Genomic DNA, 26,256 nt, shown 5'->3' with positions numbered 1-26,256 from the left:
TCACATTCGTATCTTACCATGTGCATGTGGTAAATGTAGAAATGTGAACTATAGTGACTTTGTAAGTAAACCGCCCAAACACAGCCAACATACTGTTATTCTTTTCTTGTCCGCCAGAGGATAAACACTAGAGACATACATCAGTGAATGGAAATCTCTGCAGAGCAGTATGTCTGTTGAAAACCACCGTTGTGGAATAGTGCAACAGAGGGTGCTGCTGCTTCATGATATTGCATGTCCTCATATTGCAAATACTGTAATGCAGAAGCTGTGCCAACTCAAGTGGGAGACACTTCAGCAACCAACATATAGTCCTCATCTCTCCCTTTGGGATTATCGTGCCTTTGGTTCCTTAAAAGAGGCCTTGAAGGGTCAATGATTCCTGTTGGATAACAGTGAGCAGCACGCAGTTACTTACTTCTTCATGCAACAGGACACATGTTTTACCAAATGGATATCTCATCAGTGCATAGGTGGGATGATTGTCTCAATACTCATGACAGTTTTGCCTGATTGGCATAACAGTTCTGGACTGTATGTCCTTTGAACAGGAACTTTTTGACCACGTTTTGTAGCTTGGGTTTTGTCCGCCCAAAATGTCACTTCAAGCAGAACAAATGATAGTGAAACGGTGGACTGAGACTTAAAATGGAACATCTGCAATTTAACTACATACTGTGACCGTTAACCATGATGAACAGATCTTTGTTTTAAACTATAATAATATCTCATATGCACAACTGAAACAAATAACTTTGTTTCTTTCATGTGCCTCTTTTAACTTGATGCATTATTAACTGGTAAATCAATTGGTACCAAATGTGTCAGTAACTTATTTGTATATGTCCATTCCTGCAGACCATTCATCCTGAGAAACAAATTTGACTCTGTGCTCACTGTCAATTATAACACATCCTATTGCAGTGAAACATGTTTGAGATGAGGAAGTACTGCTCTACAGAATGTGTCACTATTAAGTTTCAAGTATTTGTGTTCTTCAAATTTTAGTTACTGTGGTTTTAACCCATTTAAAATATTGTAAAAATACAGTAGCATACCATTTTCATATCTCAAAAAGTCCACAGACTTCACAATATCACGATTTTTTGGGATACAGTTTTAATTTTTCACACAGACCCTTGCCAACTTAACACAATGTGAGTCAATTCCCCACTTTCATTTATAAGAATAAGAGTTTATGCCAAAGCACCAAAGAATTATTCTTTTCCAGGATAAATTTGTGAATACTGCGAGACCAATGTGGTTTCGATGTTGCTGGTTTTACTGTTGTAAAGTGGTGTAAGATGATGGTTATGGTGATCATAATGATCATGATCACAGATGAAAAAGCAGTGTTATATTATCTCTGTAGGCAGTCCCCAAGATTTATGACTACTCCAACACTACAATAAACAACAACCAGAAAACTGACAGATTCTCCACTAAACTAATGCAGTGTGCTTGTAATACTCACTTGTCAGCCTCCATGCGATGTTCGAGGAAACGTTGCTTAATGTTTACAAATGCAGGTAAGAAAACATGGAGCAGTAGTTGCAGCTTCACATAGGGGGTAAAGCGTGGCATCTGCTGGATTAGGTGGGCTGCCAAGGCCTGGCTCAGCTGACAGTTGTGTGTGTCTGCTTCGAGTAATGGGCGGAAGAGCTCCACGCAAGACCACCTGCACAAATATGTTAAAATGCAGCATGTGATCAACACTAATAAAGGTGTAAACTAAACACACAACATGTAGTTTACTGCAGCATGCATGACTTTTAATCTGACACTGCTCAGTCCATTGTATCAAAATCATATTGCTACTCAATTGTCCAGTGGAATACACCAGCTGTGCTGCGATGCATTTTCTACACAACAAAGTTCCCAACTTACCACCCCTCCCTCCTTTGCCCAAACTCAAATTATTTAAACTGCATATTTAATACTTGGTGCTCAAAGCATACCGTTAGACACGTTGCAACAGCAAGGAATTACACATACATGATTCTGACCCCCTCCCCGCTCCAACAACCACTTCTACTTGACTGCCAATGATAGTACACAATGGTGTCAAACATTTGGCTTCCTAATCACTGGTACACACACTGCAAGTAACTTTAATTCAGTGCATCAGATAAAGTTAATGGAGTACTTCTTCAGCTTTATAACTTCTTGAACTTTCTCGGAGACATCAATATTTAGCAAGGCTGTATACCACTCAATAATTTGTTGAATAAATATTGTTGCACCACAAGGACTCTGAGCAAGCCAACCATGGGTCAGATGCTGCCACAAAGTCATTGCTGCCAACCTTGGAAGAGGTTGTTAGTAATCACATGACAAATATGGAAATATGGAGGTGGGTCTCCTCCTCTCCCTCTCAATGAAGAATTTTAAATATTAGAAGCCTGATTTAGGCCTTTAAACAATTTATTTCAGACTTTTCTCATCCTACGTAAAGAAGATATATTTAATTTATCATATATTTACTATTATTTTCATATTAAAATTAATCTGAATTATCATTTTCAATAAAGAAAATTTCTTCAACCACAATGTCACTCACACATCCACCAAAGGATGCTTTTCATACAGCGGCAGGTCATATAACTTGCCGATGGCAAATTTTTCCAAAGTCAGATAACGAATCCCGCTGTCATAGTTATTGTTACTGCTGCAATGTTGGGAAATGAGAGAGATTTTTTTATCTACATCAACGTGAAGCAACACAGATTTTTTTTGTAGGAAGTCTTGGTTCTCTTTAATATTTTGATACCTATGACTCACTCTGAAGACTCCATGAGCACTCTTGTGTTTCGTAGCGTGTGACAAATGTTCCTTTGATCTGCAGTGACAGACCAGTGGAACACTGGTTTTGTGTTGCCAATATGTTGACAACATGCTGAAAATGTACCAGTACTAGGAATGAACAACGTTCCAAACACTTTTCCAGAACACGTTTTGAACTCATGTGTAAATGTGTCTTTGGTAAGCTGTGGGTAAAAATCATTCATAGACTTGTTTACTGCGTACTCAGGAAGGAGATTATTATAATCTACAAAACATTTTGGTACCATATAATTAGCAAAATGTAAACAGTACCTTTTTCAGTTTTTTAAAACATCAAATTGTAAAAGTGTATTCCCATAACTTTTAGTAACTTCCTGTAACTCTGTAGATGATAAATCCATAACAGTTATGGACAATCCTTAATAGTTGGCAACCATGCAAAATATAGTCAACTACATGCACTACAGAACTGAATACCAAGAACTTACATAATCCCTGCCTTGGCTCATTAAAGTACTTTCATAGGTTGCAGATTGTGGACTGACAATACGAGGTGGACAGTCCTAATTTTATGGCCCATCGATGACATTCACAATGTATTTGGTAGGACCAGTACCGTGGCAGGAAATCAACTGAAACATATATTCGAGGGCCAGTAAGCCCTGTCAGCCTTGTGCTACAGCTGGAAAAGTCATATTTGGAAGGGAAGACATTAGTCGTGAAAGAACACAAGTGCTCTACAATAATGTTGACACAGTGCCCAGTGTTCATGGTGTGTTCTGTAATAATATCAGATCTCATCAAATTCTGGGTAAACATTCAGCTGCCACTATTTTGTGCACCAGACACTTCATTTACAAAGAAACTTATCTCGGAACATAGCATTTCCCAATAGAAATGGCAATTCAGTACAACAAAAACTGCAATTTCTGTGATAAGGTAACTCATTTGCATTCTTATACAGCATTGCATGAACTCTTCAGTGTGACTGATGGTGTCATATCTCGTGTGTAGGCTGCAGAGCAGAGTGCAAGATGAACAGCACATCTGAAATGACTGGCCCTTCACTCAAATCGTACTTCTCCATCAGTCACACCACTGAGTGTTATCTTCTGCGAATTACATGGAAGTCGAACCTTGATTACAGGTTCTCAGATGAAGTGTGTCAAGGTATGTACTAGGGCTCTACATGTCATTTGTCGCTTTCCCATAGAAACTACTTACAAGAGCAACACTTTGCAATACCCACGCCGACTGCCCTGGCTTCACATTACAACTTTTGTCAAAGTTGCTCAAAATAATTGTATTGAGAAGATAAAGAGTTAATAACTAAGAATTATATGTACCACAGTTAAGCAGAAAGGGTGAGTGTTAATTTTTCTAGTGTGAGTAGAGGTGAAATTAAAATGAAGTCCAGGTCACACCCATCTACAAGAAAGGTAGCAGAAGTGATCAACGAGACTGTTGACTTATTTTCTTGACACTTTTTAGTTTTAGAATCCTAGAACACATTCTGAGCTGAAATTTAAGAGGTATCTCTAACAGAATAACTTCCTCCATACTAACATGGATTCCAAAAACCTCAATCATGTGAAACCCGACTCACATTTTTCTCACATGGTATCCAGAATGCCCTCTACCAAGGCAGTCCGGTAGGTAGTATTTCTAGGCTCAGTACCAGGCCTAAACTTATTATCAAAAGTACAATCATATGGGATATAAAGAAAAATTTGTGACTGGGCTGAGGATTTCTTACTAGGAGTATGGAGCATATTACCTCAAATGGAATCTCATCAAATTATGTAGGAGTAAGTTCAGGCACGGGGAAGTGTGTTGGGACCCTTTCTGTTCATATTGTATATAATGACCTTGCAGACAATAAAAACAGTAATCCAACTTTTCATAGATGAAGTACAGTCCGAATGAAGCTACACAAATATTCAGCCAGATATGGATTAGATTTCAAAGTGGTTAAAAGATTGGTCAATTGCATTAAACATTCAGATGTGTGAAACTGTGCACTTCACAAGAAAGTATACTACAACAATAATATCAATGAGCCACAGTTGGAATGGTTAACTCATACAAATACCTGACTGTAACACTTTGAAGGGATATGAAATAGAATGATCACATATGCTCAGCTGCAGATAAAGTAGGTGCTAGACTTCTAGACTTCAGCTGGTAGAATACTCAGATAAAAAGAAAAGAAGAAGAAGAAGAAGAAGAAGAAGAAGAAGAAGAAGCTTGCAAATCACTCGTGTAACCCATCTCTGTTCTTCACTATGCAGACCTGCTGCTGGTAGTTGTCAAATGTTTTCTTCATTTCTGCCTGACATTTTTTCCAGCTCTTGATTTCTTCATTGTTCTTCTCAACCACTGCTGGCCTGCACAGTCCAACTAAATATAGACATCAGCAAGACATGTCATCTTCCATGTTGTACTTAGCAACATGGTCAAATCTCTTTAGTGATTTTGTCAAATCCTGGCTAGCATCTACCAAAAACTCTGTTGGCTGGCTGATGTGCATCTGAATTACCAATGCCTTTGTCTCCATTTTTAACAATGTGGACTGCAGGAGGAATATCTGTATGTATTTGAGTAACTGGCGACAATTACTGCATTATCTTACTGGATCCACAGTGATGTCAATATCTGACATACATGGCATCTCCACAAAATTATGTCACAAAGAATCCAGAACTGAGTACATGTTATGGGAGGAGCATTGTAAACAACAAGTGCCATTTCACAATGAGAGTGGGCAATGCAGACAATGTGGCAGGATCTCTCATTTGTAAGGTTTGTGAATGATCAATGTGATAACACATCTTGCAAAACTTACAACCCCCTCCTCCCCCTATCCCACACTTGTCATAACAATTATGAACTGATTGGGCATGCTTAGGGGCATTGCGTGTTAGTGAAATTTTTCCAAATATATGTGTAATTTAATGTCTTTGACGTTTATGAATTCTAATAAAGTTGCTATTCTTATTCTATGTGTACCAGACTTTAAAAAACTGCATGCCAGTTAACATAAGAAGTGAACACAATTTTTGGAGTGATCAGTCTTTTAGTTATTTCTTTATTTTTTCTGTCATGATGCAGCCTACCACAAACACTTCTCATGTCGTCTTCTTTATCTGGCAGCAGTACTTGCACTCTACATTCTCAGTTATATTCTGGATTACTCCAATCTCTGTGTTCCCCTACACGTTTTACCCTCTGCAAATCCCTCTAACACCATGGAGGTAATTCCTCGGTGTAGCAACATGTGTCCTATTGTCCTGTCCCTTCCTCTTGTCACTGTTTTCCACACATTCCTTTCTTTGTTGATTCTGTGGATAACCTCATCAGGCCTTGCACCATCAGTCCACCTAATTTTCAACCTTCTTCTCTAGCACCACAACTTATACGTTCCGGTTCTCTTCTGCTCCGGTTTTCCCACTGTCCATGATTCAGAAATTTCTTCCACAAATTAAGGTCTATGTTCAATACTAGTGGACTTCGTTTGACCAGAAATGCCCTCTTTTCCTGAGAAAATCTGTTTTTTATGCACACCCTTGTTCATCCATCCTGTCTTATTTTGCTTCTGAGGTTGCAGAATTCCTTAACTTCGTTCACATTATCGTCACCAATTCTGATGTTAAGTTTATCACTGTTCTCATTTATTTCCTCCTTCCTTTCATCTTACTTTGGTTTCTGTACTGACTACACTGCTCATTTCATACCTCACATCTGGTATTTCTTCTTCACCTTCACTGAGAATAGCAAAATCATCAACAAATCTCATCACTGACATCCTTTCACACTGAATTTTAATCCCACTCTTGACCCAAGCTTTAATTGTAGTCATCACTTTTTCGATGTAAGCTGAACAGTAAGGGTGTAAGGCTGTCTTGCCTTACACCTTTTTTTAATCTGAGCATTTTGCTCCTGGTCTTCCATTGTCATTGTTCCTGGCTGGTTCTTATACAAATTGAACTTACCAGTCTTTCCTTATATCTCACACCTGCTTTCGTGAGAATTTCAAACATTTGGCACCATTTTACATTGTCACTTTTTCTGCTCCAACATATCCCACTAAGATGTCTTGATTTTTCTTATGTCTTACATTATTAAGTACAGAGCTATAAATGCCTCGCTGGTGCCTTTTGCTTTTTGGAAGCTAAGCTAATTGTCATCTAAAAGACTCTCAGCTTTCTTTTCCGTCATCTGCATGTTATTCCCATTAACAATGTTGGAAGCGTGAGCTGTTTGGATGACTGTGCAATAGCTCTCACACTAACTGCCCTTGCTATCTTTGGGACTGTGTAGACGATATTTCTGTGAAAGTTTGATGGTACATCTCCCGTCTCATAGATTCTACACACCAGTTTCAATAGTTATTAATTTGCCACTCCACCAATGATTTCAAAATTTCCATGGATGTTATCAATCCCTCTTGCTTTATTTCGTCATGTCTTCTAAAGCTTTATTAAACTTTAACAGTAACACTGAATCCCCTAGTTTTTTTTTTTTTTTTCCGTTTGACTCCCATTTGTTCCTCATTATGTCGCCAGACAAATCCTCCCCCTCTTTGTGGCCTGCAATGTATACTTGGCACCTATCATCTCTAACTCTACACTTAACAACCAAATTCCCAAAGCACTCTTAATGTTGAAACCCTTGTTTTTTAATTTGACCAAAAGCCTGCTTTGACTTTCCTATACCTGAATCAGTCAGATTTATGAGCATTTCTGTTTCAACTTCTTTGCATTTTTTCTATAGTTATTTTACCTTGGCCGCCCTGCACTTTCTACTTATTTCATTCCTAAGTGGTTTACATTTCTGTATTCCTGAATTTCCCTGAACATGTCAATACTTTTGTCATTCATTTATAAAGTTCACCCATCAGGTGAAGTATTTCTTCTGTTATCAAAGGTTTCTTTGCAGTTACATTCAGAATACATATTCTTCTGTGATTTCCCTTTTCAGAGGTGCAAATTCCTCTTCAACTACCTACTTGGTATTCATTATCATAGTATCTATAGCATCAGAGATATTCAAACGTACTGCATTATTCCTAAGTACCCCACTTCACTGCATTCATTCTTCTGGACAAGTCTCTTAAGTTTAAGCCAGCTCTTCATCAGTACTGAATTCAGATCCAATACTATATGTGCTTCTGGGTATGCCATATAGCCTAATATCTGAGGGCATGAATTCTTTCTGACCATGATTGAACTCATCTGGAATCTTCCTGTGGGTCTGTGTCTTTTACAGGTATGTTTCCTCAGCATGTGGTTTTTGAGTAGGTCTCTACTATTAGCTGAAATTTATTGAACAACTCTAGTCTTTCTCCTCGCTGCTTTCTAATAATAAGTCTATATTCTCCTGTAACTCGGTCTTCTCTTCCTTCCACCATGACAGCATTCCAATTCATTAGATCATTGTCTCCCATTACACACTGAATCATGAGTTCAGTATCCTCATACACTTTCTCTGTCTCTCCATATTCTGCTGGACTAATGCTTTTGGTACTGGTTTGTTGTCAAGCCTGATGAGAGCAACCATATTACTGAACTTTTCACAGTAACTCACTCTCTGCCCTATCTTCCTATTCATAATGAATTCTAGTCCTGTTACACCATTTAGTAGTGCTGTTGATATTACCCTATATGGACCAGAAATCCTGTTCATCTTACCATTTCACTTCACCTTCCACACCATCCCTCACCCAATATCTAGACTGAGTCTTCGCATTTCCCTTTACTGATTTTCTAGCTTTTCTACCGTCAAGAAACTTCTGACAATCCACACCCCAACTCACAGAATCTTACTCTTTCATTGATTATTCAATCTTTCTCTCATTGTCATCCTGGCAGTCTCCTCTTAGAGATCCAAATGTGTGAAGTAATCCGAAATTGTTTCGCAATGGAGAGGTCATGACGACACGTTTTCAATTACAGGCCACATTTACTGTTGATATACATTATATGACTTTAACGCAGTGATTTCAAATTCCTTCTGCATCCCCACGCCATTGATCAATGTCGATTCTTCCACCTTTTAGGGGCAATTTTCCACCCCAAGAGCAAGAAGTTTCCCAGAAACTCTGTCTGCTCCTCCACCTTGTTTGATAATACCACTGGCAGAATGAGGGTGACTCCTTATGTCTGCTGTCTTTGGCCATGATTGCTGATGATTCTTCTTCACAATTTAAACAGCGTCTGGAATCAAACTAGTCAAAGACACTACCCCTGGTCCATCTTCAGCTACTATTCTTTGCATTATGCTATTAATTCAAGAAAATGTCATATTTCTGAAATGTATTTTAGAGCACTGAAGGTACAAAGTCGATCCAAATGGTCTCAACTCAGCTGCAGTGTTCAAGAGAGAGTGCGTATCAACTTTGGACAGCTCAGCGGAAGTCGCCAAACACGAACAACATTAGTCACCTAGTGACACAGGTGCCTGTTTGTGTTTTACAGCAACAGGGATCTCACTGCCTTGTGCACAGGCCACAAACCTGCAGTGTACGCTTGCTTGGTGCACTTTCTTTACTCACCAATATGCCACATACTGCACTGCGTTTTCCCATGGCTAGCCACCATGTCTCCTTAGCCACATGGAAGGGATATGCACCTGTTAGGCCGCAACATACAAGTGTTCTGCTTAGTCTAACCACATATGTGTGGTGTAATGCCGAGGATGGTATAAGGAATGAAAACAGATGTTTCCACATAGTTTTCTAACATCTGCATCTTTTTTCTACACTTCTTTACTGCTTTGTGCATTAATTTCTTTTACGTTTCATTATATAATCATTTCTTTGTTTTCCAATAGCTGGCAAATAAATTTGTATTGATACATAACAGCATCTTTATTACATTATTTTCCAATAATATGACCTTTACTATGAGTACAATAGCTGATAAGACTGTGATAACACATTTTTGCAGTCCATGTTGTTGGCTATGGAAGTGATGGCAGACACGGTTAATGAGATCTGGTCGATTTGTCATTCCAACCACTAGATGGAATTACTATGTTATATACAAGGTCTTATTGCCAAAGTCTTATTGCCAAAGAATAATATATATATAAACAATAAAGCAGTAAAAATGTATCAGACATATAATACTGTTTTGTAAGACAACAGTCTCTATTGCTAGTAATAATACAGCATCATTTCATACGAAAAAGAAGAGTCTTCATAAATCACTGAATTCTTCCCTGATGTGGATCAGGTAAGGTAATGTTTTTCGCTCTTTTGTGTACACCATTTGAAGCAATTGTGGCATATTTCAATTTAGAGACATTGATGTAAAGAACTGTTTATAGCTACGAAGTCATTGAAATATTTACTTTTTATAAGGAGAATAATGATTTAAATTGCAGTTTTTTGCAGTCTTTTGTGAGTGCTATATAAGCTAACGAGGCACATACATTAAACCAGGTTTTGGCTGACCTGACCAACATGCAAAAACCTTGCTTGTTAAAAAAAATACTGAAGATGTATTTTCCATTATTTCATTGTCACTTTTCTAGTGGCTATTTAGTTATCTCATATCTGTTCAAACAGATGTCATTTTCACAGTTACTCAGATTCGCGTATTGTGAACAAAGGTGGTTTGTGTGAGGTAATCAAAGCTGTACTTCTGAGACGGAAATATCTTTATTTAAAGAATGAGACCTTGGGAGGAGGATATTAGTGTTTAATGTCCCGTCAACAACAAGATCAGTAGAAATGGAGCATAAGTTCAGATTAGGGAAGGAAGTTGGCTACATCCTTTTAAAGAAACCACCCTAGCATTTGCCTCAAGCAGTTTAGGGAAATCACAGAAAACCTAAATCAGGATGGCTGGATGCAGGTTTGAACCATCTTCCTCCTGAAAGTGAGTTCAGTGTGTTAACCAGTGCGCCACCTTGCTCGGCAGCATGTGATCTTGTTGTTTCATTCTGGAACATCTGCCAGGTCAGACATTGGCCACTACAAGCAGAGCTTTGAAATTAACCTGTAGTGTAACACGTGACCAGAGATCCACAATACTGGCAAGGCGAATAACAAACTAACATTGTCTTTTGCATAAGTGATCCATAGTAACTGCTCTTAGTAGCGCATTTTCTGAATAACTAGAAAATTAAGTTTCCAGTAAAATAATTATTTACAATACTCTTGGGGACTTGTGCTTTGAGTTGCAGTGTGTGTGACATTATCTAAAAATGTTTTTCAGTAACTGTAAATATTGTAGCAAGCTTAGTAGGAAGTGAAAAAAGTAACCCATAGAGTAACCAGCAGTACAACTGTAGGTAGAGTGTGTTTAATTTATGTTTGGGTAAGGTAGCATTAAAGTTTGGCTTTCAGTTATCCAGACAGAAATCAGAAAGTAGTGACATTAAACTTAATTTGGAAAGTATTTCCTATTTTTGTGATAGGTGTTGTAGAAATGATTAAGATCAAAAGTATCTGGACACCTAGCTGAAAATGACTTACAAGTTCTTGGTGCCCTCCATCAGTAATGCTCGAATTCAATATGGTGTTGGCCCACCCTTAGCCTGGATAACAGCTTCCACTCTCGCAGACATATGTTCAATCAGGTGCTGTAAGGTTTCTTAAGGAATGGCAGCCCATTCATCATGGAATGCTGCACTGAAGAGAGGTATTGATGTAGGTTAGTGAGGCCCGGCATGAAGTCGGTATTCCAAAACAACCCAAACACGTTCCATAGGATTCAGGTCAGGACTCTGTGCAGGCCAGTCCATTACAAGGATGTTATTGTAGTGCAACCACTCTGCCACAGGCCGTGCATTATGAATAAGTGCTCAATGGTGTTGAAAGATGCAATTGCCATGCCCGAATTGCTCTTCAACATTGGGAACCAAGAAGGTGCTTAAAACATCAATGTAGCCCTGTGCTGTGATAGTGCCATGCAAACCAACAAAGGGTGCAAGCCCCCTCCATGAATAGCATGACCACACCATAACACCACCGCCTCCAAATTTTACTGTTGGCTCTATACATGCTGATAGATGATGTTCAGCTGGCATCTGCCTTATCCACACCCTGCCATTGGATCACCACATTGTGTACCATGATTCGTCACTCCACACAATGTTTTTTCATTGTTCAATCGTCCAATGTTTACACTCCTTAAACCAAGCGAGGCATGTTTGGCATTTATCAGCATGACGTGTGACTTATGAGCAGCCATTCGACCATGAAATCCAAGTTTTCTCACATCCTGCCTGTCATATTACTTGCAGTGGATCCAGATGCAGTTTGCAATTCCTGTGTGATGGTCTGGATAGATGTTTGCCTATTACACATTACAACCCTATTCAACTGTCAGCTGTCTCTGTCAGTCAACAGACGAGGCCGGCCTGTACGCTTCTGTGCTGTATGTGTCCCTTCATGTTTCCACTTCACTATCACAATGGAAACAGTGGACCAAGGGATGTTTAGGAGTGTGGAAATCTCATGTACAGATGTATGACACAAGTGAAATCCAATCACCTGACCACATTCGAAGTCCTTGAGATCCGCGGAGTGCCCCATTCTGCTCTCTCACAATGTCTAATGACAACTGAAGTTGCTGATATGGAGTACCTGGCAGTAGGTGGCAGCACAATGCACCTAATATGAAAAACATATGTTTTTGGGGGTGTCTGGATACTTTTGATCACATAGTGTATGTTATGCAACAAGTGGCAGAGAAACAACAAGAACAAATGGCAGAGAAAGAACTCCAAGAACAGGAATGCCTAGCAGAGGAGGAAAGCTGTAGTTGTGAAAATACTGAAAGGAAGGGGATGGGGGTGAAAACAGAAATAATAATTATCAATTAGAGCACAGGAGGGAAGACATGAGGATGGAAAAGCTACTGATTCTGATTTTAGTTATAACTTAAATCAATTATATTATATTCACTGAGAGAACAACTCAACAAGCAAATTCAGAGTGTACTGACTGAGAAACTGATAGTGAACAGCTGATGGAAACAGTGAGGCTCCAGAGGGCTGTAAATGAAGACAAAAAGGAAAACTGACAGGTCTCTGATGAGTTTCAATCAGCTGCATGGAAATTTACACATGCTATTTCAAATGTTCAAGTGGGAGTTGTGGTAGTGTCTAAGAAATCTATACCAGATTGTGCCAGAGTATTATGGTTACTTTCACATTATTATCAGATTTAAAAAGATAAAATGCTGATTTTGAAACACCATTATGTGAAAACAGTGTACATTATGAGCGTGTCCAGTAACGTGGTGTTGTTCATCACTCAAAGTGCAACAAATTGATGGTTGAGTGGTTTGATTTAGTTTAGTTAGTTTCATGTTCCACTGATCATAACAGTGACATCTCACTATGCTATGGGATGGGTCAGTTTCACAATTTTAGTAACAACAATACTATGAAAAAGATAGATTGCTCTCCACTGTAAAGATGAGATGTTCAGCTGCAGACAGGCACAACAAAAAGACACATCTGAGCTTTTGGGCAAAGCATTCTTCAGAAAGAAAGACACACACACACACACACACACACACACACACACACACACACACACACAAAAAAAAAAACGCCGCTATTTCTGACCACTCGGCATGTGGGCAGGAGATGTACTTCCTTGTGTGAATGTGTGTCTTTTCCTTTCTGGAGAAGGCTTTGGCTGAAAGCTCAGAGCTCAGTTTTTCCACTGTGCCTGTTTGCAACTCAATGTGCCACCTTTATGGTGAGTAGGAGTCAATCCTTACCATAATGTTGTTGATATTATGATTTTAGTACACCTTCTCAGCAGAAAATATGTCAACACACACATAATACTACTACACATTCAGACATTATTATAGGAGGGAGTATTATTTACATAACTTGGTAGGTGGCCAAAGATTCTTATGGCTTGATAATTCAGTCCTCCCTGTTCCACACTAAGACTGAGTTATGGATTTTCCACAGCAAGTAAAAGACAGGAAGTGCAATGACTCACTGTACATTAACACAGGTAGCACAGAAGAGGTGGTGTTCCCACAAATTATTAGCAACATTGTTGCTAAAGACTCAAGTTGACAAGATTCTGGCATCTGTCTGTTGTGCCTGAATGTCAAGTATGTGAAGGCTGTGATGAGAAAGAAGTGTTTGGACTTACAATTACTCACATTTAAATGAGAAGAAAAAGATATAAAAAAATGGCTCTGAGCACTATGGGACTCAACTGCTGTGGTCATAAGTCCCCTAGAACTTAGAACTACTTAAACCTAACCAACCTAAGGACAGCACACAACACCCAGCCATCACGAGGCAGAGAAAATCCCTGACCCCGCCGGGAATCGAACCCGGGAACCCGGGCGTGGGAAGCGAGAACGCTACCGCACGACCACACGCGCACACACACACACACACACACACACACACACACACACACATATATATATATATATATATATCCATCCACACATACACAGCAACAAGCAGACATTTGTAAAGGCAAAGAGAAATTCTCCCTTAAACCCCACATCCTTTCGTCTTTCCCTCTCCTTCCCTCTTTCCTGACGAAGCAACCGTTTGTTGCGAAAGCTTGAATTTTGTGTGTATGTTTGTGTTTGTTTGTGTGTCTATCGACCTGCCAGCACTATTTAAAAAGTTATTTGTAATCAAAATTATCATACTGTGTTCCAGAATATTCAAATCTTAAAGTGTAGCCACGATTTTTCTGATTACAAAAATGTTTAATTTTCCTAAATATTGTATTAGTTAAAAAAAAATTCACATTAAAAATTTTAACTTTCCAGAAAATTCTTAGAGGGCTTTTGTAGAGCCAAGTATACACCAAAACTTATGCCACATAAAATAAAATCATCACTTTTATCAATTAAAGGATATCAAAACTATAATTAAACAAAACAATGTTTCTGCCTAATGGATTTATGCATTTTTTCCTTATTTCTTATGTTAATATCTTCAATGTAATACCTTCACATACAAAAATTTTGTAATTTCTGTAATACATGTTCATATTTAACAATAAGCTACAGCCAGTGAGTGAGCAGTAGCCAAAACTGAAAAGTAGTAGTAGTAGTAGTAGTAGTAGTAGTATTTAAATTATCTGATACGCATAGAAGAAGGTTTGCAAAGACAAAACTCCACGAGACTCATGAGACTTACAAAACAGATCAGCAAAATTACTTCATCTACTTGTTTTTTACTTCCTTAGCTTGCACTTGCTAACAGGTGCTTACGTTCTTACAAAACTATCATTACATTCCAGTGTGAATATGAATTTGAATATTCGTTGACTAATCAAAAAACGGACATCCAGGTTGAAGTATTGATATCATACCCAAGTCGAATGTGGTCTTCAAGCTAGACTTTGGAGCTGAAAAGAACAGAGTTTTCAACCTACAAAATATAGTTAGGAAAAAGTTGTGTTTTTCACATACCTCCACTGGAGCTCAGTCCAATTCACAACATGTGCTGAAGAATCTCCAAAGCAGGGTTTGTGACTTTTCAATGGGATTTCATCCAATATGTTACCCATGTGTCCATTGACAGATGTCTTCCAAGTCTTTTCATAGGTGGCAAATGTTGGCACACTAAAATTCCTTATTGACAGCTAATGCAGAGACATGTTTTATGAATGGCTAAACAATTCGGATCACAGTAGTGTTGAAATTTCCACAATGAATGTTTTTGGGTATTGTGGCTGCCACAGCAACATGTGCTTCCTCAGGTCACAAGTGGAACAAATGGCATCTCGTGGCAGAACCAGTAGATTAGAGGAAGCATCACACTTTTTCTTCTACTCACTATTGACAGTGAAAATCATTTTTCCATTAAGTGCTGTATGTATGAATGTTACGTGTGTTTTCAAACTGTGATAGATTGCCAATAACATACTTGTTAAGGGAGTAAATATATTGTGAGGCCGTTGTCAGTATGACCAGCTGTTTAAAGAGCTGTCTGCAAGAGATAGGATGCGCACAGTTTAATGTGGCCAAGAGATGTGCAGTCAGCAGGGCACACCTGGGGAGAGCAGTAGTGGTGTGTGTTATGAGCAGGTGCTGCTGGGAAAATGCCAAGTGCTGGAGGGGAAGTGCCATTCTAAGCTGAAGTGTACACTCATATTTTTTGTAAATATTAAGTGGAGGCCCTCTTATGCCCTCACTTGCATGGCGAAGATCTACTATCACCTCTGCTCCAGTTAATATCAAAAAAGAATTCTGCTGAAAATGCAACAAAAGCAGCATTTATTTTCGCCCGGCTTGTTAACCATTTCTAACTTTAAGAGGAACATCACGAGTGGGAAATTTTGAGTAGAACCTACACAATTCTCACATTGCCAGATAAAATCTGCTTCTTTTGCCAAAACACAGCAGAGTCTACACACCGTCACCTAACTAAACATGTTGTGCAGATGCAATTGCAAGAGAATTCTGAAACAGTGGTTTCTTAAGTACATTAAGTGAGGAACTGAGGAAAGCAAGGTCAATAGCTTATGAAAAAGCACAACCTCAGCACAAAAATAAACTTATAAATGTCTTCACTTATGCTGATCCAAAACTCACAGCAATTCTTGTTTCACGAACTATCAATGGCCTTAAAAAATTACATTGTTCCATTGAAAAGGCTGTAGTTAGTGGAATAATATAGTACATAATGAAGTATCGCATAATAACTATATGCAAAATACTCTCCTATTTTCATGTTGTTATTTGCCAAAATCTCATTTCAATATCTCAAACCGTTTATGAAATGTGAGGAATGTAGTGGATATTTCATTCTTCTGGTTTTATCGCTGGCATGTGTGATTGCAAATGAGAGTGCTACATCAGATCAATTTTCTCAAGATTGGTGACAGACAGAGACCTTCACCTAAAGAAAACATCAATACGTTAGCTAAATTTCATATGCAGCAACATATTATGCAATATACACTGAACTCAAAATCATAGTGACCCCTATTTTTCATTGCATACTTTTCTGAATTTTGTGCAGTGTCTTACTTAAGTGCAAATGACACAATATCTAAGATCATTATGAAAGATGGGCATGTCATCATGAAGCTGACTTATCAAGTTATAGATAACGCAAAAATGAATTTTTTATCAAATATCTGTAAAATTGTTTGAGAAATACTGCAGGGCATGTGCTTTGATTTTGTCAAAGTGCACCTCTGACTAGCCAAAAGTGGACAAACAATGTTGGCCTCCCCTTTTACAAACAAATGAATGAACTCGCCCAGCACTCTAGATGAAAACTGCTCATTGCGTGTCAGTCACCATACCCTGTGCGGACTCTGCTAGAGTGGACACCACTTATCATCCTTATTACATCTTCCTGGGCAACAAACACGTTTGTCCTCAATGACAAGATACTAGAGAATAAGATGTCGTAAGACAATAGTGAATGATAACATAGCACAGACTTAATTTTAATATCATGGTGTCTGTTTACTCATTTTGGAATAATTGTAGCTGCACAGAAAAAAAAGAAGGTAAGAGCTTGTGGTGTAACATGTCACTCTCACAGAAAGTGATGTGTAACCCAATATCCACCTAGATGACGAATGATGGTCATGATAGTTGAAACCACACAATGGTTAAAAAAAGTAAAGAATAGAAACCTATGTGTGGGCTTTTGTCATCATTTTGCATGTGATTCTTGCATGGATGGATGGTGCGCTTCCTAGAGGTGATACAACAATCTCAATTTATCCACGAGTTGCAGTACCTGCATGGGGTTTATGCAACCTCTGGGAGTACAGCATACCAGTTTTGAGTATCGTGATGCATCACCTAGTAAGAAGCGTGCTGTGACAATGTAGCATGAAGTCTTTCTCATTTCTTTGACACAAGTTGAAAACTGGTGAAGTTTATTAGGTTACAACACCGGCACAACTGCAATGGTAACAAAGTCCTTCAAGCTACAAAGACACAGATTTAATTACAGGTGCAACAGTTTAGAATTTCAATATAATGAAAATTTTGAATCCAAACACACACATTTTTAAAGAGGAATATCTTAAGTTTAAAGTCCCACTGACTAAGTGACCATTAAAGACAGCTTATAGTTTGATATGCACAGTTCGCAGAGGTGAAAAAGTTCAGAAAGCATGGAAATTTTAGATATTGGATGACAGCTGACAACATATGCGCACCAACCCATTTTGCAAGTACAATTTTGATATGGACTGTGGTTTGCATTGTCATTATGAATGAAAACATGCACAATGCTAGTGTAATATTCTACAACTTCACAAACCGTTTTTTGGCTGTTACGCCATCATCAAGTACAAAGATAAATATGTGGTACAGTGAAATTTTGTTGGCACTGTCACATGTGCTAATGAAACATTACAAATGCTTACAAACATTTCAAGCGGGATAAAAATAGTGGGACACTGATTAAGCTAAAAAATAGTGGCAGATGAGCTCACAGATTGGGTGTGGAAGGAAGGAAGGAGGAAGGAAGAAAGAAAGAAAGATTGGTGTTTAACATCCTGTTGACATCAATATCATTAAGAGACTAAGCACAAGCTTGGACTGCTTCACAGACGAGGAAGAAAATTGGCTGTACCCTTTCAAAGGGTCCATCCCAGCATCTGCCAGGAGGGATTTAAGGAAGTCACAGAAGACCTAAATACGGATGGCCGGATGTGGATTTGAAACATCGTCTGCCCAAATGCAGGTCCATTATGCTAACTAATGTGCCATCTCACTGGATAAGATTGGTTCTTGAATCACTCCCGCTACATTACACACAGAATACGTTACAAACAACTGAGAGACTATCAATCAAATCTTTCTTCATAGTTAATAAATTGAAGTGTGAATTATTATGTCCCCAAGGGACACTACTTGACACCAGTTGCTGTTCTGCCTGACACTCACTGATGGATCTTTTGCCACTTAATGGCACAAAAAAAGAACTGGCAGAGTTACATGTTGCATTCTTCTGCAACTGATAAAATTCCAGGAAACTGCAGCCTACATATCCACTCAGCATATCATATCACACACACACACACACACACACACACACATTCCTTGCTCCAAGAGAAGAATTTGAAGCCTTCAGACACAATAATGCTGCAGTAAATTTGTATTCCAGACCACATGTGAAAACTCCACCCACTATTAATCTTTTCAGTGAGAAATTACTGTGTAGTGCTAAAAACAAAATTAAAAGATACTTTATGACATAAGCAATTTGAGTAATGTATATTGCTAACCATGAACCACGGACCTTGCCACTGGTGGAGAGGCTTGCGTGACTCAGCGATACAGATAGATGTACCGTAAGTGCAACCACAATGGAGGGATATCTGTTGAGAGACCAGACAAATGTGTGGTTCCTGAAGTGGGGCAACAGTCTTTTCAGTAGTTGCAGAGGAAAAAGTCTGGATGATTGACTGATCTGGTCTTGTAACAATAACCAAAACAGCCTTGCTGTTCTGGTACTGCGAACGACTGAAAGCAAGGGGAAACTACAGCTGTAATTTTTACCGAGGGCATGCAGGTTTACCGTATGCTTAAATGATGATGGCGTCCTCTTGGGTAAAATATTCTGGATGTAAAATAGTCCCCCACTCGGAACTCTGGGCGGGGACTACTCAGGAGGATGTCGTTATCAGGAGAAAGAAAACTGGTGTTCTACGGATCGGAGTGTGGAATGTCGGATCCCTTAATCGGGCAGGTAGGTTAGAAAACTTAAAAAGGGGAATGGATAGGTTAAAGTCAGATATAGTGGGAATTAGTGAAGTTCGGTGGCAGGAGGAATAAGACTTCTGATCAGGAGAATATAGGGTTATAAATACAAAATCAAATAGCGGTAATGCTGGAGTAGGTTTAATAATGAATAAAAAATAGGAGTACGGGTAAGCTACTACAAACAGCATAGTGAACACATTATTGTGGCCAAGATAGACACAAAGCCCACGTGTACCACTGTAGTACATGATGAGATAAAAAAAATTTATTCAGATAGTGAAGGGAGACGAAAATTTATTAGTCATGGGTGACTGGAATTCGACAGTATTAAAAGGAAGAGAAGGAAACGTAGTAGGTGAACACGGAATGGGGGATAAGGAATGAGAGAGGAAGCCGTCTGGCAGAATTTTGCACAGAGCATAACTTAATCCTAGCTAACACTTGGTTCCAGAATCATAAAAGAAGGTTGCATACATGGAATAGGCCTGGAGATACTGGAAGGTTTCAGATACATTATATAATGGTAAGACAGAGATTTAGGAACCAGGTTTTAAATTGTAAGACATTTCCAGGGCCAGATGTGGACTCTGACCACAATCTATTGGTTATGAAATGTAGATTAAAACTGAAGAAACTGCAAAAAGGTGGGAATTTAAGGAGATGGGACCTGGATAAACTGACAGAACCAGAAGTTGTAGACAGTTTCAGGGAGAGCATAAGGGAACGACCGACAGGAATGGGGGAAATGAATACAGTAGAAGAAGAATGGGTAGCTTTGAGGGATGAAATAGTGAAGGCAGCAGAGGATCAAGTAGGTAGAAAGGTGAGGGCTAGTAGAAATCCTTGGGTAACAGAAGAGATAATGAATTTAATTGATGAAAGGAGAAAATATAAAAATGCAGTAAATGAAGCAGTCAAAAAGGAATACAAATGTCTCAAAAATGAGATTGACAGGAAGTACAAAATGACTAAGCAGAGATGGCTAGAGGACAAATGTAAGGATGTAGAGGCATGTATCACTAGCGTAAGATAGATACTGCCAACAGAAAAATTAAAGAGGCCTTTGGAGAAAAGAGAACCACTTGCATGAATATCAAGAGCTCAGATGAAAACCCAGTTCTAAGCAAAGAAGGGAAAGCAGAAAGGTGGAAGAATTATATAGAGATTCTATACAAGGGTGGTGTACTTGAGGACAATATTATGGAAAGGGAAGAGGATGTAGATGAAGATGAAATGGGAGATACGATACTGCGTGAAGAGTTTGACAGAGCACTCAAAGACCCAAGTCGAAACAAGGTCCCGGGAGTAGGCAACATTCCATTACAACTATTGATAGCCTTGGGAGAGCCATCCCTGACAAAACTCTACCATCTGGTGAGCAAGATGTATGAGACAGGCGAAATACCCTCAGACTTCAAGGAGAATATAATAATTCCAATCCCAAAGAAAGCAGGTGTTGACAGATGTGAAAATTACCAAACTATCAGTTTAATAAGTCACGGTTGCAAAATACTAATGCGAATTCTATACACACGAATGGAAAAACTGGTAGAAGCCGACCTCGGGGAAGATCAGTTTGGATTCCATAGAAATGTCTGAACACGTGAGTCAATACTGACCCTACGACTTATCTTAGAAGAAAGGCAAACCTACGTTTCTAGCATTTGTAGACTTAGAGAAATCTTTTGACAATGTTAACTGGAATACTCTCTTTCAAATTCTGAAGGTGGCAGGAGTAAAATACAGGGAGCAAAAGACTATTTACAATTTCTACAGAAACCAGATGGCAGTTGTAAGAGTCGAGGGGCATGAAAAGGAAGCAGTGGTTGGGAAGGGAGTGAGACAGTGTTGTAGCCTATCCCCGAAGTTATTCAATCTGTATAATGAGCAAGCAGTAAAGGAAACAAAAGAAAAATTCGGAGTAGGTATTAAAATCCATGGAGGAGAAATAAAAACTTTGAGGTTCACTGATGACATTGTAATTCTGTCATAGACAGCGAAGGACCTGGAAGAGCAGTTGAATGGAATGGCCAGTGTCTTGAAAGGAGGATATAATATGATCAACAACAAAAGCAAAATGCGGATAATGGAATGTAGTCGAATTAAGTCGAGTGAAAAAAATGGTTCAAATGGCTCTGAGCACTATGGGACTTAACATCTGAGGTCATCTATCCCCTAGAACTTAGAACTACTTAAACCTAACTAACCTAAGGACAGCACATACATCCATGCCCAAGGCAGGATTCGAACCTGCAACCATAGCGGTCACGCGGTTCCACACTGAAGCGTCTAGAAACGCTCGGCCACACCGGCCGGCTAAGTCGGGTCATGCTGCGGGAATTTGATTAGGAAATGAGACGCTTAAAGTAGTAAATGACTTTTGCTATTTGGGGAGCAAAATAACTGATGATGGTCAAAGTAGAGAGGATATAAAATATAGACTGGCAATGGCAAGGAAAGCATTTCTGAAGAAGAGAAATTTGTTAACATCGAGTGTAGGTTTAAGTGTCAGGAAGTCTTTTCTCAAAGTATTTGTATGGAGTGTAGCCATATATGGAAGTGAAACATGGACGATAAATAGTTTGGACAAGAAGAGAATAGAAGCTTTCGAAATGTGGTGCTCCAGAGGATTGCTGAAGATTAGATGGGTAGATCACATAACTAATTACGACGTATTGATTGAATTGGGGAGAAGAGAAATTTGTGGCACAACTTGACTAGAAGAAGGGATTGATTGGTAGGACATGTTCTGAGGCATCAAGGGATCACCAATTTAGTACTGGAGGGCAGCATGGAGGGTAAAAATTGTAGAGGGATACCAAGATATGAATACACTAAGCAGATTCAGAAGGATGTAGGTTGCAGTAGGTACTGGGAGATGAAGAAGCTGGCACAAGATAGGGTAGCGTGGAGAGCTGCATCAAATCAGTCTCTGGACTGATGACCACAACAGCAACAACAAGAACATATTGCTAAAATTACAAAAGAGAGAGTACAGGAGAAGCAACTCACAACACTGCTGATAGGAACACTTAAATTAGAAAAGAGTGTTTAAAGCTTTTATACTTAAATATATCTTTTTCTAAGAGGAAAGAGGAATTGGCTGAGGAATGCCGGAAGGGGGAGTAGAAAGACAGATTTACTTCATCGTTCCCTACCTTCCTCGTCCCTCACAACCTCTGGTTTGAGTGACCTGCTCCTCTCGTCGATCTTTCCCAATGAAATTCCCCCTCTTTCCTCACGAAGGAATTTACAGAGCCTGTGACTATGGATATTATTTTATAATTTGTGTGTTTCCATCAGCATTGCTATAATTTTCACCTTCTGAATTTAATTACTGGTAATGCTTCATATCTCTTAACAATTTTCTCAACTTTTTTTTTAATACAAGTATCTTACTTTCTTGCATGGAGCCAAAATTATTGTGTTTTTTCCCCCATAACTAGCAGTGGATTTACTTGGATAACAGTTCAGGAAACCTCAAGAGTTTAATATACCATGAAATGCATTCATGCTAAATCAGAGCAGCTATGAAAAAATGAAGGGAAAATTCAAATAATAACAAATCAGCAAATAATGCATTACTGACCTTCCCACTCCTTCTCCAGATATGTAACCTTCAGCTACAAAGAGCAAGTCTGATGATGACGATGACGAAGACCAGCGGGAGCATACAGAACAACTTTTGTTTCTATCTGTTACGACAGCACCCAATTCACGGTAAAGTGACCTTTCCAGAAGGGCGAAAGTAAGCCGTCTCACACGTTTATTGCCTCCAGCTTGTTCTAGGATACCAACAAGGGCACTAACCTGTAAAATGCAATGAAATAGGTTACGCATTAACAATCTTACATCTGTAAATTTTATTTGCAAGGAATTTAAGAAGTGTTCAGCACACAAAGGCACTGTGTTTAGTAATATCTTATACTGGTAAATAAATCACCAGTTTTTGCCAACCAAAAGAATAATGACCTATAATCAATACTAATGTAGCCCTGGATTTTGTACAGTTTAATTACAGTACAGGCCTTATTAGTTATCGAGCCACTTTTTGGACCCGCTTCCACCTGTGCATATGCTTCTCCAAGGCATGAAGCTAGCTCTCTGCCCCCCTCCTCCTCTATTCTCTAGCTCTCTGCCCCCCTCCCCCTCCTCCTCCCCCTCCCCCTCCAACATTGGTGGCCTCATGTGGTAAATCTCTATCAAAATACCATAACAACTCTACAACAACAATCAGAGTTTTCTAGTATCATCTATAGATCTCCTGGGGAATTTATGATTCCCAGTCTACTTTATTAATTTTTTTTATATGAGCAATCACTTCTCAATGCTGGAGTCACTGGTCTTTAAGACAAATGAGCCAAATAGTGGACAGGAACACTGAATGGAGATATTCCATTTATTGCCAAAAGCTCTTTCTTATATCCCCACCCTGCCCTGCACCAAACAGTATCTTGACATGCTGTGGATTCATACTGCAGACTAAGAAATGTTTATGTACAATCTGTTTGCAGTTCTCAAAAAGAATGTATGAGACTGTCAAGATAGAAAGTTGGATGCTGGTCTGCATTTTTAATAGCTGTTTATGTTCTGTCCTGCCATGTCCACAGACATAACCTTAATTTAGATATGAAAGACATTTGAATGAAAACAGAAAGTGAGACAAGCAGTATTTTAAGTTTTTAATTGCAATTCCAGACATCTAAGCATACACTTCTGCACCACCACCACCATCACCACCAACAACAAGAACAACAACAACAACAACATGTAGATTGTATTACTTGATAAACTGAACTGTAAATGCAGCTGTAGAGGCGACTAACTTCTTGTCCATGTTACTCACTGGGTACTATAGTTGAGTCAGCATAAGCTGATGCCCAACTGAGCTGGGCACGGCAGCTTTGGAGGCTTACCACAATGTAATGTAATTTTGTAAACATCTCCACAGCAACGCCTCAGTGTTGTCATAGCTCTGTAGACAGCTACGAGCTGTCAAGGAGCTTCTTATTTCATCTTAACTACACACCTCCTAGTCCACAATAGTTACCTCACAGCGCAAGTGTGGAAAGAGATAATGAAAACGCCTTAGTAGACAACTGCAATTCCTTGCTGTTAATGCCATTAAATTTACTGATGACAAGAAGAAGAAAAGAGTGACAGTGCTGGACTTCGAGGCTGGTGGTCAAAGTCTGAAGACAACTGTTGTGTATATGAGATTCAGTTTTATAAGCTACAAGAATAAATGGTGCATTTGTATGAATGAGATGATACAGTTTCTGTAAATGGCATCATAATAAGCTAGATTTTTATTAAAAAATGAAGCATCAGACTTGAAGTAACAAGTAGTTCATGCAGATAAAACAGATTCATTTACAGTAAACTGTGAATAAATGTTAGCACAGTTAGCAGTTGGTGGCCTCAGTTGGCTGAGATGCAGTCGTGTGTGTGAGTTGTGTTTGCGTGAGTGTGTATGTGTGCGTTTGTCATCTATTTCTGATGAAGGCCTTACTGGCCAAGAGCTTTATTTGTGACAGTCTTTTTGTTGTGCCTATCTGTGACTAAGCACCTTCGCTATATGGTGAGTGGCAACTTTCATAATAATGTTACATTCCATCCTGGATTTTCTATTGATTGATTTTAGCATGGTTATAGCATGCAAGAACTTTTGTCAAATAAAAATGCAACTCAATATTTAACTACTATGCTATGCAGGGCATTAGTGTAGTACGCAACATCGTTCCACACCTACAGGTACCTGAGAGTACATATTCATATTCACTGCATCCACTCCCCTCCCTGGCCATGTCTCAAGTCTTCTTTACCAAGTAATACAAGAAAAACTGTTCTCTGCACACAGGATGCAACAACACTCACTCCAAACACAAGTCACTTACAAAAACATAAACTTCAAACATTATTTTTAACAAACACTAGTCAAGAAAATACTGTGAAAGCGCCCAAAACAGAGAAATACAGGAGTGTCATGGTCCTATTTGGCAGTACGCATTTCAAATCTCCATCAAGTCATTTTGATTAGAATTTTGATGGTTTCTTTACAGTATTTTGTGTAACGTCCAAATTGATTACTCATATGTGTCAGTTCACAAATCATTCTCTTCTCCTTCCCAAAAAGCTAGAATTCCGCCTACTTACATATCAGTGGCAGGGAGAGGGGGAGGGGATTAGTGGGATGGGAGAGGGGGAGCAGATTAGTGGGATGAGAGAGAGGAGGGGGGAGGGGGGATGAGGAGAGGGGGAGGGGATTAGTTGGGTGTGGGAGGTATATAGGAGGAGGAGTGGAGGAGTGGGTGAGGAGAGGGGGAGGAGAGGGGGAGGAGAAGGGGGGAGAGGAAGGGGGAGAGGGGGGAGGAGAGGGGGAGGAGAGGGGGAGGAGAGGGGGAGGAGAGGGGGAGGAGAGGGGAGGAGAGGAAGAGAGGGGGGAGAGGGGGAGGGTAGAAAAAGGGGAAGGGGGAGGAGGAGGAAAGGGGAAGGGGGAGGAGGAGGAAAGGGGAAGGGGGAGGAGGAGGAAAGGGGAAGGGGGAGGAGGAGGAGGAGGAAAGGGGAAGGGGGAGGAGGAGGAGGAAAGGGGAAGGGGAGTAGGAGGAAAGAGGAAGGGGGAGCAGAGGGGGAGGGGGAGGAGAGGGGGAGGGGTGGAGAGGGGGAGGGGGTGGAGAGGGGGAGGGGGTGGAGAGGGGGAGGGGGTGGAGAGGGGGAGAGGGTGGAGAGGGGGAGGAGAGGTGGAGGGGGGAGGGGGTGGAGAGGGGGAGGGGGAGGA

The 26,256-nt window shown here is 39.6% G+C and overlaps 1 protein-coding gene across 1 annotated transcript in view; it reads right to left on the bottom strand.

Moving 5' to 3' along the window:
• LOC126092689 (uncharacterized) overlaps nt 1-26,256 on the bottom strand; it is a 134,002-nt gene that overhangs the window by 61,495 nt on the left and 46,251 nt on the right. The window contains exons 6-7 of the mRNA XM_049908412.1: nt 23,068-23,288; nt 1,475-1,678 (exon numbers count right to left, since the gene is read on the bottom strand). Of these exons, the coding sequence (XP_049764369.1) occupies nt 1,475-1,678; nt 23,068-23,288 (425 nt within the window). The remainder of the gene's footprint in view (nt 1-1,474; nt 1,679-23,067; nt 23,289-26,256) is intronic.

The sequence above is a fragment of the Schistocerca cancellata genome, chromosome 7 (assembly GCF_023864275.1).
Source record: "Schistocerca cancellata isolate TAMUIC-IGC-003103 chromosome 7, iqSchCanc2.1, whole genome shotgun sequence".
Classification (NCBI taxonomy): domain Eukaryota; kingdom Metazoa; phylum Arthropoda; class Insecta; order Orthoptera; family Acrididae; genus Schistocerca; species Schistocerca cancellata.
Note: the sequence above shows the minus strand (reverse complement) of the source record. Positions and strands in the feature narration are given on the sequence as shown.